Genomic DNA, 16,080 nt, shown 5'->3' on the forward strand with positions numbered 1-16,080 from the left:
GAATGTCACATGAAAGGTCCTGGGGTTGAATTCTGCCAAGAAAAAACAAGATGACCAGATCATGCAGCCATGTAGACCATAGCCAGGGCATTGCCTTTTATGCTGAGCAAACTGAGAAGTCGGTAGGAGGTCTTGCTCAGAAGAATGACATGATCAGGACCCCACGGCTGTTCCATGAAGAATAGATGGAAAGAAAAAAGGGCAAGAGCAGAAGCAGGTGGCCTGTGAACAGGAAGTGATGGTGGCTTGGAACAAGATGGTACCAGTGGAGGTGTTGAAAAGAGGTCTCCTTTTGGATATATTCTGAAAGCATAATGGATTGGATAATGGAAATTGCTAATGGATTGGATACGGAGTGTGAGAGAAAGAAAACTCAAGGATGACTCTTAGGATTGTAATGTGAGCAATTAAATAGATGGATTTCTCTTTACTGAGATAGAAGGAACAGATTTGGGGGATGAGAGGAAATTAAGAGTTCAGTGTGAAGTATGTTAAGTTAGAGAAACGTATTAGGCTGCCGAGTGGAGATCTTGAACAAGACAGTTGAATATCCAGGTTCAGAGAGGGTCTGGGCTGGAGAGAGAAATTTGGATATTATCAATGGCAAAGACATATGGAATTTCAGAGCCTGGCAAGAACTTAGCAATTAATTTTGCAAATGGGGAAACTGGGGCTCAGAGAGGCAGTGACATGTCCAAGGTCATGCAGCAAGTCCCTGACTTTCTAGGTCCAGCAGCCCCCACCTACTGACTTAAACTCACAGCCCTGTCCCCCTTCACCTAAAACTGACCTGCACATTTCTGCATAAAAAAGACCAGAAAGGTGGGGCGAGCAGATGCTAGAGAAGGAAGCAGGAGCCCCCTCTGAAGGACTAGAGGAAAGCAGGTAGCCTGGGAAAGGCTTGAGCGAGGGAGTGACATGGGAAGACTTGCATTTTAGAAAATTCCCTCTGCTGCACTGTGGAGAAGGGCTGAGGATGGGGAGGTGCCGGGGGAAGAGCAGCCTCATCTCCACCATGGTGGCTCCTCCATGACCACTTCACTCTCACTGCGACTCTGAGAGGTGACAGGACTGATAGTAGCATCCCCATTGAACAGATGGGAACACTGAGGCTCAGAGAGAAGAAAGTATCTACAGTCACATAGCAAGTCAGTGACAGAGCAAGTTGCTGGGCATGGCTCCCAGGTTGTTGGAATGGCAAGGGTCCTTGTTTCACAGGTGGGGAAACTGAGATCAAAAGAAGGGCAAGGACTCATCCAAGGTCACGCAGAGAGTAGGAGGCAGAGGCAGCCCCCAGTTTATGAGCACCAGCCTATGGAGAACCAGCCCTGTCTTGACTCCCTCTCCCAGCCCACTGACTCTCACAGTCCACTCAGGAAAAAGGTCGAGAGGGAGGGGGACTCAATTTGGACCAGCTGGGAACTCAGGAGGGGGAAGGGAGAAGCAGAAATTAAATTAGTTTATTTCATTTGAGCAACTATTTGAAGGGGAAGCAAATCTGACACCAGGGTGCTTGCAGAGACTCCAGGCAGCTTTGAAAATCAGTCACAATTACTGAACCTCCTGATCTGGCTGTGGAGGGCGGGGCCAACAAGCAGTACCAGGGTCCCGGCAGCTTCAGAGATCAGAGGGAGCAGGGACGCAGCTTGGGACATGAAAGGCAGCAGCGCTTGCAAATTAAACCACTCACAGCTTAAAAGGGAAGGGAAGTGTGCCGGGGGCCTCCAATGAGCCACGCTTCTGAGCAGGGGCACACCAGTCATGTTAAGCCTCATGTAGCCAAGTGGGTCCTGAGTTGATAGTCAGGACGCCTGACTCCCTGCATGACCTTGGTCGACTTCCTGCCCCCTCTGGACCCCAAGTTCCCTTCTGAGCATAGAGAGGGTTCATTCAAGCATCAGATATTTATTGAGCGCCTGCTATGTGCCAGGCACTGTTCCAGGCATTGGGGATTCTTAGGAAACCTACATACTATAGCAGGAGAGAATCAGGACAGAGATAAGCAAATGTGTAATATGCAAATAAATAATTAAAAATATAAAATAGGCCAGGTGCAGTGGCCCACGCCTGTAATCCTCGCACTTTGGGAGGCCAAGGTGGGCGAATTGCCTGATCTCAGGAGTTCAAGACCAGTTGGGCAACATGGTGAAACCCCATCTCTACTAAAATATTTTTAAAAATTAGCTAGGCATGGTGGCATACACCTGTAGTCCCAGCTACTTGGGAGGCTGAGGCAGGAGAATTGCTTGAGCCGGGGAGGCAGAGGTTGCCTAGAGCAGAGATCATATATACACACATATATATATACACACACATATATAATGAATATTAATATGCCTGATGGTGTGAGTACTATGCAGAATAAACGAGTAAAGGAGTTAGGAGCAATTTGGGGGAGGGCTATTTTAGACAGAGGGGTCAGGGAAGGCCTCTCTTTCTGAAAGAGGACATTTCTGAATAAAGATCTGAAGGAAGGGAACCAAGGAGCTCGGTCAAAAAGTGGTTTTCAAACTTTTTTGTGCATCCACATTACCTGGAGGGTTTGTTAAAACACAAATTGCTGCCCTTGTTCCCCCAGCCTTTCTGGCTCAGGAGGTTTGGGCTGTTAGAAATGTCTGCATTTCTAACAAACTCCCTAATGCTGCTGGTGTGGAGACCATACTTGGACAACCCCTAAGCTACAAGAAGAATGTTCCAGGCAGAGAGAACCGCAAGTGCAAGGGTCCTGAGGCGTAGCATGTTTTTCATTTTATTTGAGGAATAGCAGGGAGGTCTGTGACTGAGGAGAAGTAAGTGGGAGAATATCTGGAGTCTGAATACCTCAGACAATGGATCACGCAGGACTTGGTAGCCATTGAAAGGTTTTTGGTTGTACTCTGAGTGAGACGGAGAACAGAGGAGTAATTGAATCCAGCTTATATTTTAAAAGAATGACTTGTTGGCCGCCATGTTGAAAACAGACTGTAGGAGGCAAGGTTGGAAGTAGGGAGGCCAATGAGGAAGCAATTGCAATAGTGCAGCAAGAGGTGATAGTGACTTGGACCAGTGTGGATGGGGAGATGAGATGGAATTCTGGATGTACATTGAAGGTAGAGTCAACAGGGTTTGTGAGGGATTGGATGTGGGGAGTAAGAGGCAGAGGAGACAAGGATGATGCTGAAGTTTTGGGCCTGAGCAACTGAATGGATGGAGCTACTGTGGCTGAGATGGGGACTGCTCCAGGAAGAGCAAGTTTGCAGAATAAATTAAGAATTCATTCTTGGGCAAGTTAAGATTGAGGTGTCTATTGGACGTCCAAGTTCAGATGTCAAGGTGACAGTTGGAGCTATGAGTCTGGACGTCAGGAGAGAGATGAGGCTAAAGATACAACTTTGGAAGTCAGCAGAGAGAGGGAATTTACAGCTTGAGGCTGAATGTGTCAACAGGGAGTAAGTTTTAATAGAGAAGAACTGGACTAGACATTCTTTCAGTGTCAGGGAGCCACACCCCTTCCCTAGGCTGTCACAACCTGACCATGGGATGGCAAGAGGATTTCACAGGTCTCCCACGCCCGGCTCAACTCCTCCTACTTATTCATGCCAACCTTGGGCAAGATACTATGCCTGGCACTATTGAAGATACCAGAGATAGAAATGATAAATTCAATTCAATGTGCATTTACTAACCACTACTTGATTCTGGGCACTGCAGGGGATGTAAAGATAAGTAATTCAATTAAATCCACAAATGTTTATTAGCACCCATTATACATACAAGGCCTCCAATGTACTTGGCTCTGTAGGGCTTGCAAAGATGAGTCACCCAACTTAGCAAACATTTATTAGCACCTACTTTATACATAGCCCTACGGAGGATAGAGAAGTAGTTGTTTTTAATTCAGTAAACACATATTAGGCTTACTATGTACATAGAACTTTGCTAGGTATGTGGAGATCACAGATGAGCAAGACACCACCCCTGACCTCAAAGTGGTAGCAGATCAGTTTCATCTCTTGTGCTAACTCAGATCAATTGGTAGTGACTGTCGGGCTGTATTGAGAAGGAGTCTAAGATCTCATTCAGCCTTGGTAGGAAAGAATGCCATGATGGATTGGTGATGTCTGCCATGGGCAAAGGAAGGAGAATGTCATAGCGCACATGCCATAGAATTGACATTGCCAGACCATGGGATTAGGGCTCAACAGAATGTGGAAATGGGCACTTTTCCACCTATTTCAATTCCTCTGTGAGCAGCATCTTTAACAGATGGGAAAAGACTGTTTGGTTGTACAGCCTGCATTTATTTGGATATTTACTAAATAATAGCGATCAGCAAGCCCTGCGTTCACAGAGCTATTTCTCTTTATTCTCACAATCCTGGGGAATAAGCAGGATCAATATTAGTGTCTTCATGTTACTGATACGGAAATAAATGCAGTGATTTTTCTGAGGTTCCACAGTAAGAGCTGAAGCCAGAACTAGACTCAGAAGCGGAAACCAGAACCTGAGTTCCTTGGCTCAGCATCCATAGCTTTCTTTGAGGAAAGAGTCGCAACCATTTCTTGCACAAAACTTTGCAGCTTGAAAATCACTTTCACATCCCTAATCTCATTTCAGCCTCCTAGGGACTCTCTTGGGTTAAGTACTGACATCCCCATTTTACAGCTATGGAAACTGAGGCTCAAAAGGGGAAGGAAAGTAAAACTGGGAGAGCACACTATCTGATTCTTAAATTCGGTGCTTGGGGGAACAGAGAGGAAAGGAGGAAGGCAGGAAGGAGTGTGTTCCCCAAGGATATCATTTAGAGAGGGCAGCGGCAGTCTGGGAGCCTCCAATTGTCCCGTCTATAGCTGGAGAGAGTATAGCTCAGCAGCCCGCAGGCCCAAGCCAGGAATCAATCGCTGGTCTCTGCAGAGACAACTTCTAAAGATGTTTTTAATTAAAGTCCAGGAAGATCTATACGCGCAATATCTCCTTGCCTAGCAACGGCACTGGCTCTCACCACCCAGGATGGGGGGAACGGGACAGGAGGCTTCTGGTGGGGAGAAGCAGCAGACAGGAGCAGAGGCCCTGGCCCTCAGGAGTCGGCCCCGTGGCCCAGGTAATCTGAACAGGGAGGAATATATCCCTGTCTCTTTTCGTCTTTTCCATCAACAAATCATTCAACAAATATGAGCACTCTCTGTATGCCAGGCCCTGTGGCCACACGGCATTAGGGTGCAAAGGTGATAGAGCTACCATCCTGCCCTCGAGGGTCTAGCACATAGCAGGTGCTCTGTAGATGTTGAGAGAATGAATGGAACTGAATCATAAGCAAAAATGTTTGCTTTCTGTCATGGATAGAAGGATGCTATCACAGATACTTAAAATGTTGCAGTCCGAAACAAACAAAGTCACGGGACTGCCTAACAGAGGGCCTGGTAAATGTTGAGAGGACAGAAGAGCTTGTGGGTCTCAGTTTGGGATATAAGAGAGTGCTCTGTCTCAGGAGGACATAGCAGATACACACACACACACTCAGGGGTTGCCTGGATGGGCAAGTCCATGGCCAGGATCCATAAGGAAAGAAAGAGTGAGGAGGGGAGGGTGTTTCGCGTTCCCTGGAGACTGTAGAGGAAGGTGCTCGCAATGCAGGAGGTCCCTCACCCCACCAGACCAAACCTCACCTTCCTCTCCTAGTTCTTCCTCCTGCTCTGCCCCCTCTTCCTGCTCCGTATGTACCGCTGTCTCTGTTCTATTTGCTCTGTCTCTGTTTCTAGATTCCTCTGATTTCCTACTTAACCTCTGTGTTTCTACTGCTTTCTCTCTGTCTCTGCCCCACAGACTTCTGTCCCTCTGACCCTCCTTTCTCTGTCTCTTACCCACTTTCTTGACCCCTCTCTCTGTGCCGCCTTCTCTGTCACTTGTCTCTGGACCTGTCTTCTCCCATGCAGCCACTTCCCTGTATCTCCTGTGTGTCATTCATCTGCATTAGGCTGCCCTGGCTGGAAGGCTGGAAGCAGGGTCAAGGCCAGCCCAGCCAGCCGGTATTCTAAGTGATGATAGAAGAGGGAGTTGGGAGGAGGGCAGCAGGGGTGGATGTTGGGAGGGGGCTTGTTTCCTGTGTAATCTGAGCGTTCCCAGAGACTCGACAAGTGGTGTTTAATTTTTAATAGAAAGCGTTCTGCACAGTGCTGGCAGCAGCAGGGGTGGGACTCATTTTTTATAAATGTTTGAGAAGCTAAATGTGAGCCTAGGGTTTCCCCAGGCCCAGTGGGGTGGCAAAAGGAGGTAGGGAAGAGGCAGGATGGTAATAATTACAAACGTCTTCATAATAATGACACGTGGTCACCTCGGCTGAGAACCCTGTTCTTTTCCAAAGTGCTTCATCTCTTTCTCTCATTAAGGGGTCTCCCACACCCAGGGAGGCAGGAATGATAAAGTCTTATCTCTATTTTTACAGAAGGGGAACTGAGGCCCAATCAGATTGGGAAGATTTTCCCACAGCCACACAAAGCCAAGGACAGGGCTGGAATGAGAATTTATGTCTGTAATCCCTGAGCTCCACTCCATGCAGTGCCATCCACTCCCAGAACCAGCTGGGGGGCTCCTCCTGGGGGCTCTGGAACTTGAGTCTGGAGCCTCAACTGCACCTCACAGATAGCAAGGATTAAGGGATAAGAAAAGAAAGAATTCTGGCCTGAGATCCAAGACACACATTCCAATTCTTGTTCCACAACAAACCAAGTCAGAACAACCCAGAGATGAGGAGTAAGCAAGCCCCCTCCCTCCTGATGCTGGTGTCCAGGGGTCTCCTACTCAGGGAGGCGCAGCCTCAGGTGCCTTCTGATAATATGGAAAGAAGGGAAAGGAATGAACTTCTGTTAGGCACCCATGACACACTGGGTCCTTAAATCCATCATCTCTAGTCCTCATAGCAGCTCAGAGACTCAGAATGGGCACCCCTTAATGTTACAGGTGAGGAAATGGCTCAGAAAAGGTAAAAGATCTGACTGAGGGTGTAGAGTGAGGAAGTGGTGGGACTTGAAACCAGGACTCTGTGATGCCAAAGCCCACCCAGTCTCCATGGAGATGTGAGGGGCATCTCCTCTCAAGAGTGTCCGACTTCTCATGCTGACTTCAGCTGGAAAGAGCTCTGATGACTTGGTGGCAACATCATCCTACCTGCTTCCTTCCAGGTGTCAGTCTCAGAACAGGCTCAGTTAGTCCAGGAGGGCAGCATGCTGGCTACGCAGACCTGAGTTTGAATCTTCTCCTACTGCTTACTAATGATATGTCCCTGGGGAAGTCATTGAGCCCCCTCTGTGACTCAGTTTCCTCATCAGTTCAGTGAGAGGTTGGGTCTAGGGCATCAGTTTTTAGACCGAGAGGCACTTTAGATGCACTCTGGAGATTGTGAAAATACCTTTGCCTGCGCTCCTCCCCAAGAGTCCTATTTACTTGGTCAGGGATGGGGCTCTGCATCAATGTTATTTAAAGTTCTCAAGAGATTCTAATGTGCTGCCAAGTTGAGAAGCTCAGTTTCTGTGCTCTTCAAGGACCAGCCTTTCCATATCTAACATTCCACATGGATCCATGGGCCCTGAGATCCTGTTTAGCCAAGAATCAGTTGGGCAACCCTTCCCATTCCAGCCTGGACCTAGGCCCCTAACCACCACTTAGCAGAAGGGCTGGGCGGCAGCACCACGGACAGCAGCCCGCTCCCGTCAACCAGTCCCAGCTCTACTTCTGGAAGTCTGGGCTTGAACCAGCTGTAGGGGAGGGGAGAATCTAAACCCAGTTCCTGTCCTTCCCCTCCTCTGCCCTCCCCTGCTCCTGTGTCTAAGTCTTCCCTCTCTCTCTCTCTCCCACCTATCTACTTCTACTCCAAGCAGCCCCTCCTCCTACCTCTAAGGCAGGATGTATGTGGGCTTTGACATCAGATCCACGTGGGTTTGAAACCTGCCTCTCTCCTGCACCAGGTGAACTTGTCAAGGTACTATCTTTGGTGCTGAGCATAGAAATCTGAGTTCTCACAGTGATCCACGAGTTTGGTAGTATTCTTACCTGTCTCACTAATGAGGAAATGGAAACACTAAGAGGTTCATTACTTAACTTCACTCAGCCTCCATTTCCTCCTCTTTAAAGTGAAAATATTAAAAGCTTATCTGAAGGCCTTGTTTTGTAAATTCTATCATATACAAAAAGGGCTTATATCATAGTATCTAGTACAAAGTTGTTATTTAATAAATGGAAACTATCTTTATCAGTTATTGAATAATGATACATAATTCATAATGGATTTCATTATTAATTCATGTTTGCACCCTTCACTGTGCACAGCAGTCTCCTCAGCTGTGAAATAGGAATGGGGCAGGGGTGTGCTGGAGTCAGCTCGTACCAGCTCATGAGAGCCACACTTTGATTTTCAGTTTTGTGGGCCAGTTGATATCATGTTGGTAGCTTGAAACTGGGCCATGGTGAGAATATTTACACCATGGAAATCAGCAAACATTACAAAGCAGGGCACTCCTCCCCACCCCTTCAACCCTCAGAGCTGACTCACCAACAAACCACTGCATCTATATCCCAGAGCTGGTGTGAAGTCTGCAGGAGAGGATGGACATGATGGGGCACTGTGAAATATAAACTGCTGAACCTGTGGAAGCCCCCCTCGGGTGGTCCCACAGTAGCTACAAGCCTGGCACCCTTTTGTCGGCCAATTCTGGGGAGCTGCTGACTTCTAAAGAAGGTGGGAGGGCGTGTGTGGCCCAAGGAAGCCATTTCCCTGGGGCCTGGGAAACCAGTGGTGAATCACTGACCCTTTACCATTCCCACGTGTTGGCATTAACTGTAATGGCTGCAATAAAGAATCCTGGATTGGAGAAATTATTCCATCATCCCCTCGGGAGTCTCTGAGATGCAGCCAGGGAGAGAGAGAGCTCAGCCATGTCTCTGGGGAGTCACTCAGCCCTGCATTGTGCTTTGCCCAGGGAGTGGGAGGGACATGCGGGGGGAGTGACAGGGAGACCCTCTCCCATAACAATTACAACAGCCACTAGTTATTGTGCACCCACCATAAGCCTGATGCTTTATGTATCTTCTCCCATTTCAGCACCTCTGTGAGGGAGTCATAATTGTGCCATTGTGTACTGGCGTGCTGTGCCTCTTGAGATGACAACAGTAACCTGCACTTATTGGGCTCTTGGCATGGTCCAGGCACTGTCCTCGGTGCTGGACGTGGAAACTGAATTCTCAAAATGATCTCAGGAGATTTGTAATACTACCACCCTCGTTTCGCTAAATGAGGAGATTGAAGCACAAATGGGTTCATGACAGATCCAAGGTCAAACTTCTAATAAGTGGCAGTGCCATCGTTGCTTGTGACTCAGTGCACCAGACCACTGTCCCCAAAGTCACTATACTTGTGCTGACACTGCTTCCCAGAAGGGACTTGGCATCCCAGAGTCCCGGGTTCAAATGCTACCACTTCCTTACTCTGTGCCTTCAGTGAAATCTTTTCCCCTGTCTGACTTGATTCCTCCTTTATAATATTAGGTGGGGGGACCCACTCTGCATCTCTGAGATACTATGAGGATTAGAGATGATGGATTTAAGTGGCTGGTGAAGCCAGTGTGTCATGAGTGCTCAATAGGACATAATTCCTTTCCCTTTTCTCTGTACCAGCAAGAAGCACCTGGGGCTGTGTCCTCTCTGAGTAGGAGACCCCTGGGCACCAGCATCCAGAGGGAAGGGACTTGCCCCCCCCTCTTCCTCAGCTTCTCTGGGTAACTCTGACATGGTTGACATGGAGCTGGAGTGGCCAAAGAGACAGGCGCATTGCAGGGATGTTTTAGGAGACTGTGGCTGGGAGGGGGAACCTGGAGAGGGAAATGAGAAATGCAAAAGAGTGAAAAATAAATACATGTGTCTGTCTGGAATGATAGAGGGCCCCAGGCTGGAGGCGGGAGAGGCGGGCGGCGGGCTGGGCTTAGCAGAATTGCTGCAGTAGCACTTCCAGATTCTCACTCATTAACCAGGCAGTGAACTGGCCTCACCTCCCAGCATGCAGGCCTCCTGGCCCAGGGAGCCCAGCCCAGCCCCAAGAGGGGCCTGCCTGGCCCCACCGGCAGGCACCCAGCAGAGGGCATCTCCCTGAGGTGGGGTCTCCATCTCCTCCCCTTCGGGTCATATCCTGAACCCCCAAGACTCATTCTTGAGTCTTCCACCTCACCCCCTTCTTTCTGGAAAGATTTGGGTGGACTCAATGGCTTTGTTGGCCCCTCCACCTGACCCTCCTCCACCCTTATCCCCACCCCCACCTGGTCTAGCCTCACGTCCCAAGCCCTGCTTTCGTCAAATTGAACATGATGTCAAATTAGAGCCATCTCTGGGACGGACCGAAAGAAGCTCCCAGTTTAATGAGGCAGCGTCGAAAATCAATAACTTAATTGCTGCTGTTTGATGGACTTTTATCCAATTTATACTCTCCCCAGCAGTCTACGTGCAGAGCATGAGGAGAAGTGTGTGTGTCTGTGGGTGGGCCGTCTGGGCACCCAGGGGGAGGGGCAAGGAGGGCACCAGGGCCCGCAGCCAACGACTTTCCAAAGGGAAGGCTGGGTACTGCCCTCTCCTGCCAGGGGCCAAGAGACACTGGCCTCTGACCCCCAATGAACTGGTCTGTCCCTCTGGGCTGTCCCCTACCGCCATGATGCGGGGAGAGGAGGCAGAAGTCCCTTGAAGGATCAGTAGGAGCTGGAGTGGGTAGAACGGCCTCTGCATTGGGAGTCAGGTCCTGGTTTCCGGTCCTGGTTTCCAGTCCTGGCTCCAACTGACTGTGATGACTGTAACTGGCAATAATGATTGTTGTCATATTGAGAAACTTCTCTGAACTGCTCTGTGCTGGGAGTTTAGAATTCTTCCCCTCAACCTAATGAACCAAGCACTAGGATTCAACTGGCTTTGCTGAAGAGGTAATAGACTCAAAGAGGCTGTCTTTCGTTGACAGAGTCCTACAGCTGGGAACCACCCCAAGGGGACTTGAATCCAGATCTGACTTCATGGTCACATTTGCGCCACTAGAAAGGGCTCAAAACAGGAAGAGGGTTGGGGCTCAGAGTGGGGATGGGGACCGTGAGGGGCTGTCTTCGATGGCCTCCCGCAGGTCTCCCCTCCCAGCTTCCCTGGGGTGAGGCGAAGTGGGGGAACGAGCTCAGCAGCCCCAGATGACCCCTGTCTCGCTTGGTCCCCCGGGCCCAGGCACGTCGGTGATGCAGGTGATGGCCTCGGATGCGGATGACCCCACGTACGGCAGCAGCGCTCGGCTGGTGTACAGCGTGCTGGACGGCGAGCACCACTTCACCGTGGACCCCAAGACAGGTGAGGGGCGGGGCGGGGCCAGAGGCGGAGCCGTGGGGCGGGGTCAGGGGCGGGGCGGGGCGAGGACCATCCCAGACGTCTGCTCTGAGCCTTCTGTCTCAGCAGCTCTGAGGAGAGCACAGGGGGCACCTTGTGCACAGCAGGAGTCCAGGGTCGCAGAGAGGGAGGGGCAGCCAGGCAGGAAGAGGGAAGGACCGAGGAACAGAAAAGGAATGGGATGTGGCGGTTCTTCCAAAACTGGAAGAGCAACAGAAAGGCAGGAGGCAGCCGCTGTGGGTGCCCTAAAAGGACCTCAAAGGTCCGAACTAAGCGGCTTGTCCTTGGAGCTAAGTTGAAGCAGGCGTGTGAGCTCTTCCGGGGTCACAAGTGTAGTTTGGGGGAGGGAGGATGGCTGGTTTCAGCAGTTTTGAGAGCTCTGCCCCTGTGGCAGTTGTTAAGGACCTGATGGAAAAACACAGGCATCTTTAAGGAAGGGTGTTTAAGACACAGAGACCTTTAAGGAAGAGTGGCTTCTTTCTTGCTTATCCCCCCAACACTATCAAACGATGGTGCAGCACAGCCACCCGCTCTCCCCCACTTCACTCACTGTGACATTAGAACCTGACTAATCTCTGAGAAGCCTTGGGGGAGTGCGAGGAGGACAGGGTGAGAAGACTGAAGACCAGAGAGGTGAAGTGACTCACTTGAGGTCACACAGCTGGGAGTGGCTGCCGATTCCAGCGGCGTGCTCTCACTGCTTCTGGGATAGGAGGGGCCTGGCTTGGGTGAAGGCAGGGAATGAGATGTCAGACAGCACAGAATGTTTATCAAATGCCATTGTGAGGCTCACAGCCCTGTGGGGCAGGAGGACAGGCAGATATGTGGGGATTTGGATGCAAGACTTCTTGGATGCAGTAGCAGCAATCTAAAAAGGATAAGAAAGTGTCTGCGGGGTGCAGTGGCTCACCCCTGTGATCCCAAGACTTTGGGAGGCCAAGGCGGAAGGATCGCTTGAGTTCAGGAGATTGAGACCAGCCTGGGTAACATAGAGAAGACCCCATCTCTACAAAAAGAAAAAATTAGCTAGGCATAGTGACAGGTGCCTGTAGTCCCAGCTACTCAGGAGGCTGAGGTGGAATGATTGCCTGAGCCCAGGAGGTCGATGCTGCAATGAGCTATGATGGCACCATCACACTCCAGCCTGAGCAACAGAGCAAGATCCTGTCAAGAAGGAGGAGGAGGAGGAGGAGGAGGAGGAGGAGGAGGAAGAGGAGGAGGAGGAAGGTGTTGCCAGAGCAAGATTTCAGAGAAGGGCATTCCAGGTAGAGGAGGAGGAGGAGAAGGAGGAGGAGGAAAAAGAAAGTGTTGCCAGAGCAAGATTTCAGAGAAGGGCATTCCAGGTAGAGGGTATGGTGCAGGCCAAAGTTGGGAGAAGCAGAACAGCCTGGAGGCGTGAGGGGAATTGTAAGCAGCTCAGGCTTGGACAATCAGGTTTGTTGAGAGGTGACATCGAGAGGGTGGCAGGGGCCTGGCTGTGCTGGTACGAGCCAGACTAAGGAGCTTGCATTTCATTCTAAGGGCAAAGCTGGAAAGTAGGGTTGGGGGGAGTTGATGGATTTGGGTTTTGGGTTTTTCTTTGTGTATTTCTTTTGTCTGGGGGAGAAGGGAGAGGATTCCAATCCATGAGCACAGTTATAATTGTATTTTCTCACACAAAGTATCTTCGTTATTTTTTTTTCTCCCCACAAAAGTAATACATTTTAGAAAACATTCAAACATTAAAGAAATGCTAAAAAGAAAGAAAAAGAAAGTGCTTCCCACTCTATCCCCAGTAATTGCAGCCCCAAAGGTAGCCACTTGGTGTATATATCCTATGAGATCTTAGACTCATTCACTCGAAAATATTAAGTCATGTTTAATAGATAATACATCTCAAGGTTCAAAATTCAAAAAGTCCAAACAGGCATTTAGTAGCAATTCTTCACCCCATCCAGTCCCCCAGCCACCCAGTCTGTATCCCCAAGGCAGCCAATGCAATTTTCTCATGCATCTTCCAGAGCTATTCTGTACATGTACAAGAAAATAAGGTACATGTATTTGTTTTATTTTTTTACATGAATGGTAGCAATAAACACACTATACACACGGCTTGCCTTTTTCACTTGACAATACATCTTGAAGATTATTCCATATCAGTACATAAAGAGCTTCCTCATTCTCTTATTTAATGGGTGTTATGGATACTCTAAAATTTATTTCACCAGTCCCCTACCGGTGGACACTTATGCTGTTTCCAATCTTTTGCTACAACGAACAATGCTACAGTGAATAACCTCACACATACATCATTTTGTGCTTGTGTGAGTATATCTGCAGGATAATTTTCAGGAAGTGGAGAAGCAGGGTCAAAGGGCATATGCATTTGGAATCTCAATAGATAATGCCGAAATGTACCAGACGACACTCCCGTGAGTCACGTGTGAGAGTGCCAGTTTCCCCTCCTCGTCACCGACAGTGCAGGTTCATTGATGACTTCTAAGCAAGGAAATGACATGCTCTGGTTTTCATTTTAACAAGATCCCTCGGGCTGCTGCTACAGAGCTTGACTCAGAGGCAGGAATTGGAGGCAGGGAGGCCCTAGAGCCCAGGATGCCCAGCATAGAGTCCCAAAGGGCAAAAACCAAAAGCCTGTGCCCTTTCTTGACACTCGCTCAGACTCCTTAACCTACCTGTCTAGTTAGGAGGCCAGGGATGATGAAGAATTCGTAGGAGGATTATTGAGATGCCAAGAAGAGAGAATGGGGGTGGCAGTAAGATCCTGCAAAGGACAAACCTTGGGGGCCAACACGAATCTGCAGGACTAGGTTGAGGGAGGAGGCAGAGTTTCTTTCCACGTAGTAGGATTTATTCATCTAGGCAAGGGGTACCACCAACAGAAACAGGAGGAGTGTAAATTAAGAAAGCTACTAGAGCAGAGGAATGAGTGAATGTGCCCTGGAATCTGATGCAGAGCTAAATAATTCAGCTTTAACTATATTGGCTTTAAGATGAGAGAAAACAGGGAAAGAAACATCTAGAACTTCTAGCAGGCCATGTGAAATACAGGTGTGGAGCTCCAAGAATGGTTGGGGCTCTTAAAGCTTCAGTTTCCCCATGTGCACAGGGGAGAGTCATACCCATCTCATGTGATGGTTGTGAGAATTCAATGGGACAGTTCACTCATTCATTCAACAATTATTTATTGAGTGCCTATTATGTGCCTGGTTCTGTTCTAGGCACTAGGAATGCAGCAGTAGGCAAATCTAAGGCTCTGCATTCATGGCACTTTTATTGAAATAGAGAATATAGAAGATGACCATGTACACATGTAACATAATGTCAAGCAGTGATGAGTGTGAGGATGAAACCTAATGTAGAGGAAGGACTTACTAAGACATCACAGCCGGGCACTGTGGCTGACGCCTGTAATCCCAACACTTTGGAAGGCCAAAGCAGGTGGATCACTTGAGGTCAGGAGTTCGACACCAGCCTGGTCAACATGGTGAAACCTCATCTCTACTAAAATGCAAAAATTAGCCGGGCTTGGTGGCATGTGTCTGTAATCCCAGCTACTCGGGAGGTTGAGGCAGGAGAATTGCCCGAACCCAGGAGGCAGACGTTGCAGTGAGCTGAGATCGTGCCATTGCACTCCAGCCTGAGTGACAGAGCAAGACTCCATCTCAAGAAAGAAAGAAAGAAAGAAAGAAAGAAAGAAAGAAAGAAAGAAAGAAAGAAAGAGAGAGAGAGAGAGAGAGAGAGAGAGAGAGAGAGAGAGAGAGAGGGAGGGAGGGAGGGAGGGAGGGAGGGAGGGAGGGAGGGAGGAAGGAAGGAAGGAAGGAAGGAAGGAAGGAAGGAAGGAAGGAAGGAAAGAAGGAGAGAAAGAGAGAAAGAAATCACAACAGGCCTTTCTGGGGAAGTGACCTTGGGGCAGAGAGCAAGTGCAGTGAAGGTATGAGCCATGCAGATTCCTGGAGACCAACAATGCAGGCCAAAGGAACAGGAAGTGTATAAAGTGCTCAGCCTGAGCCCCGGCACAAAAGGATAGTGATGGTGATGAGGAAGGCTTCATGTATTCAGCCTGAGGAGGTGGGGACCTTAGGGTTGATAAACCTTGGGGAGATGGAGGGAGGAAAGAACATAGAAATAAGAGAAGGACCAAGACTGAGTCTTGGGAGGTGGCAAGGCTGGGCAGATGAAGGACCAGAGAGTGGGGAGGACATGAGAGTGAGAAGGACAGCCAATTTCTAAGAAACAGCATCCCCCGCTGCAGAGGGCCCAGAAGATGGTGACAACTGGGAGGCCACAGGGCCTGGGGGAGCAGGAACAGTTCCCAAGAGGTCAGAAAGTGAGGAGCTGGCAAGGCAGGAGAAGGAGTTCAAATGGGGTCCCTGCTCCAGAGTCCCTCAACTCTTCAGTCTGAAAGGGTCCTTTCTGGCACGTCCCAGGAAGAACCAGGTCTTGCCTCCCCTTGCCCACAGCCCCACGGCAAGAGCTGCCCTGGTGCCATTCCCAGCCCCAGCTCCATTTCCCCAGCCAGGAATATTCCGCTGATGCGGGTCTATATATAGCAGCTGCTGCGAGGTACAGTCTGTTCTCGCTGTGCAGATAGCAGGGAGCAGAGCCGGAACGGGGCCTGGGAGGAAGGTGTGAGGGAAGGGAGGAGGCGGGGCGCCGCGAGGCCCCAATGCCAGAGGAGGAATTAACTTGTGTGTTTTAAAGGCCAGG

General features: G+C 49.4%; 1 protein-coding gene across 1 annotated transcript in view; it reads left to right on the forward strand.

Annotated features, from left to right (window-relative positions):
* Positions 1-16,080, forward strand: part of CDH22 (cadherin 22) — a 134,700-nt gene that overhangs the window by 69,864 nt on the left and 48,756 nt on the right. The window contains exon 4 of the mRNA XM_008015408.3: positions 11,218-11,337. Coding sequence (XP_008013599.2) covers positions 11,218-11,337 — 120 coding nt within the window. The remainder of the gene's footprint in view (positions 1-11,217; positions 11,338-16,080) is intronic.

This window comes from Chlorocebus sabaeus, chromosome 2 (genome assembly GCF_047675955.1).
Source record: "Chlorocebus sabaeus isolate Y175 chromosome 2, mChlSab1.0.hap1, whole genome shotgun sequence".
Lineage (NCBI taxonomy): Eukaryota > Metazoa > Chordata > Mammalia > Primates > Cercopithecidae > Chlorocebus > Chlorocebus sabaeus.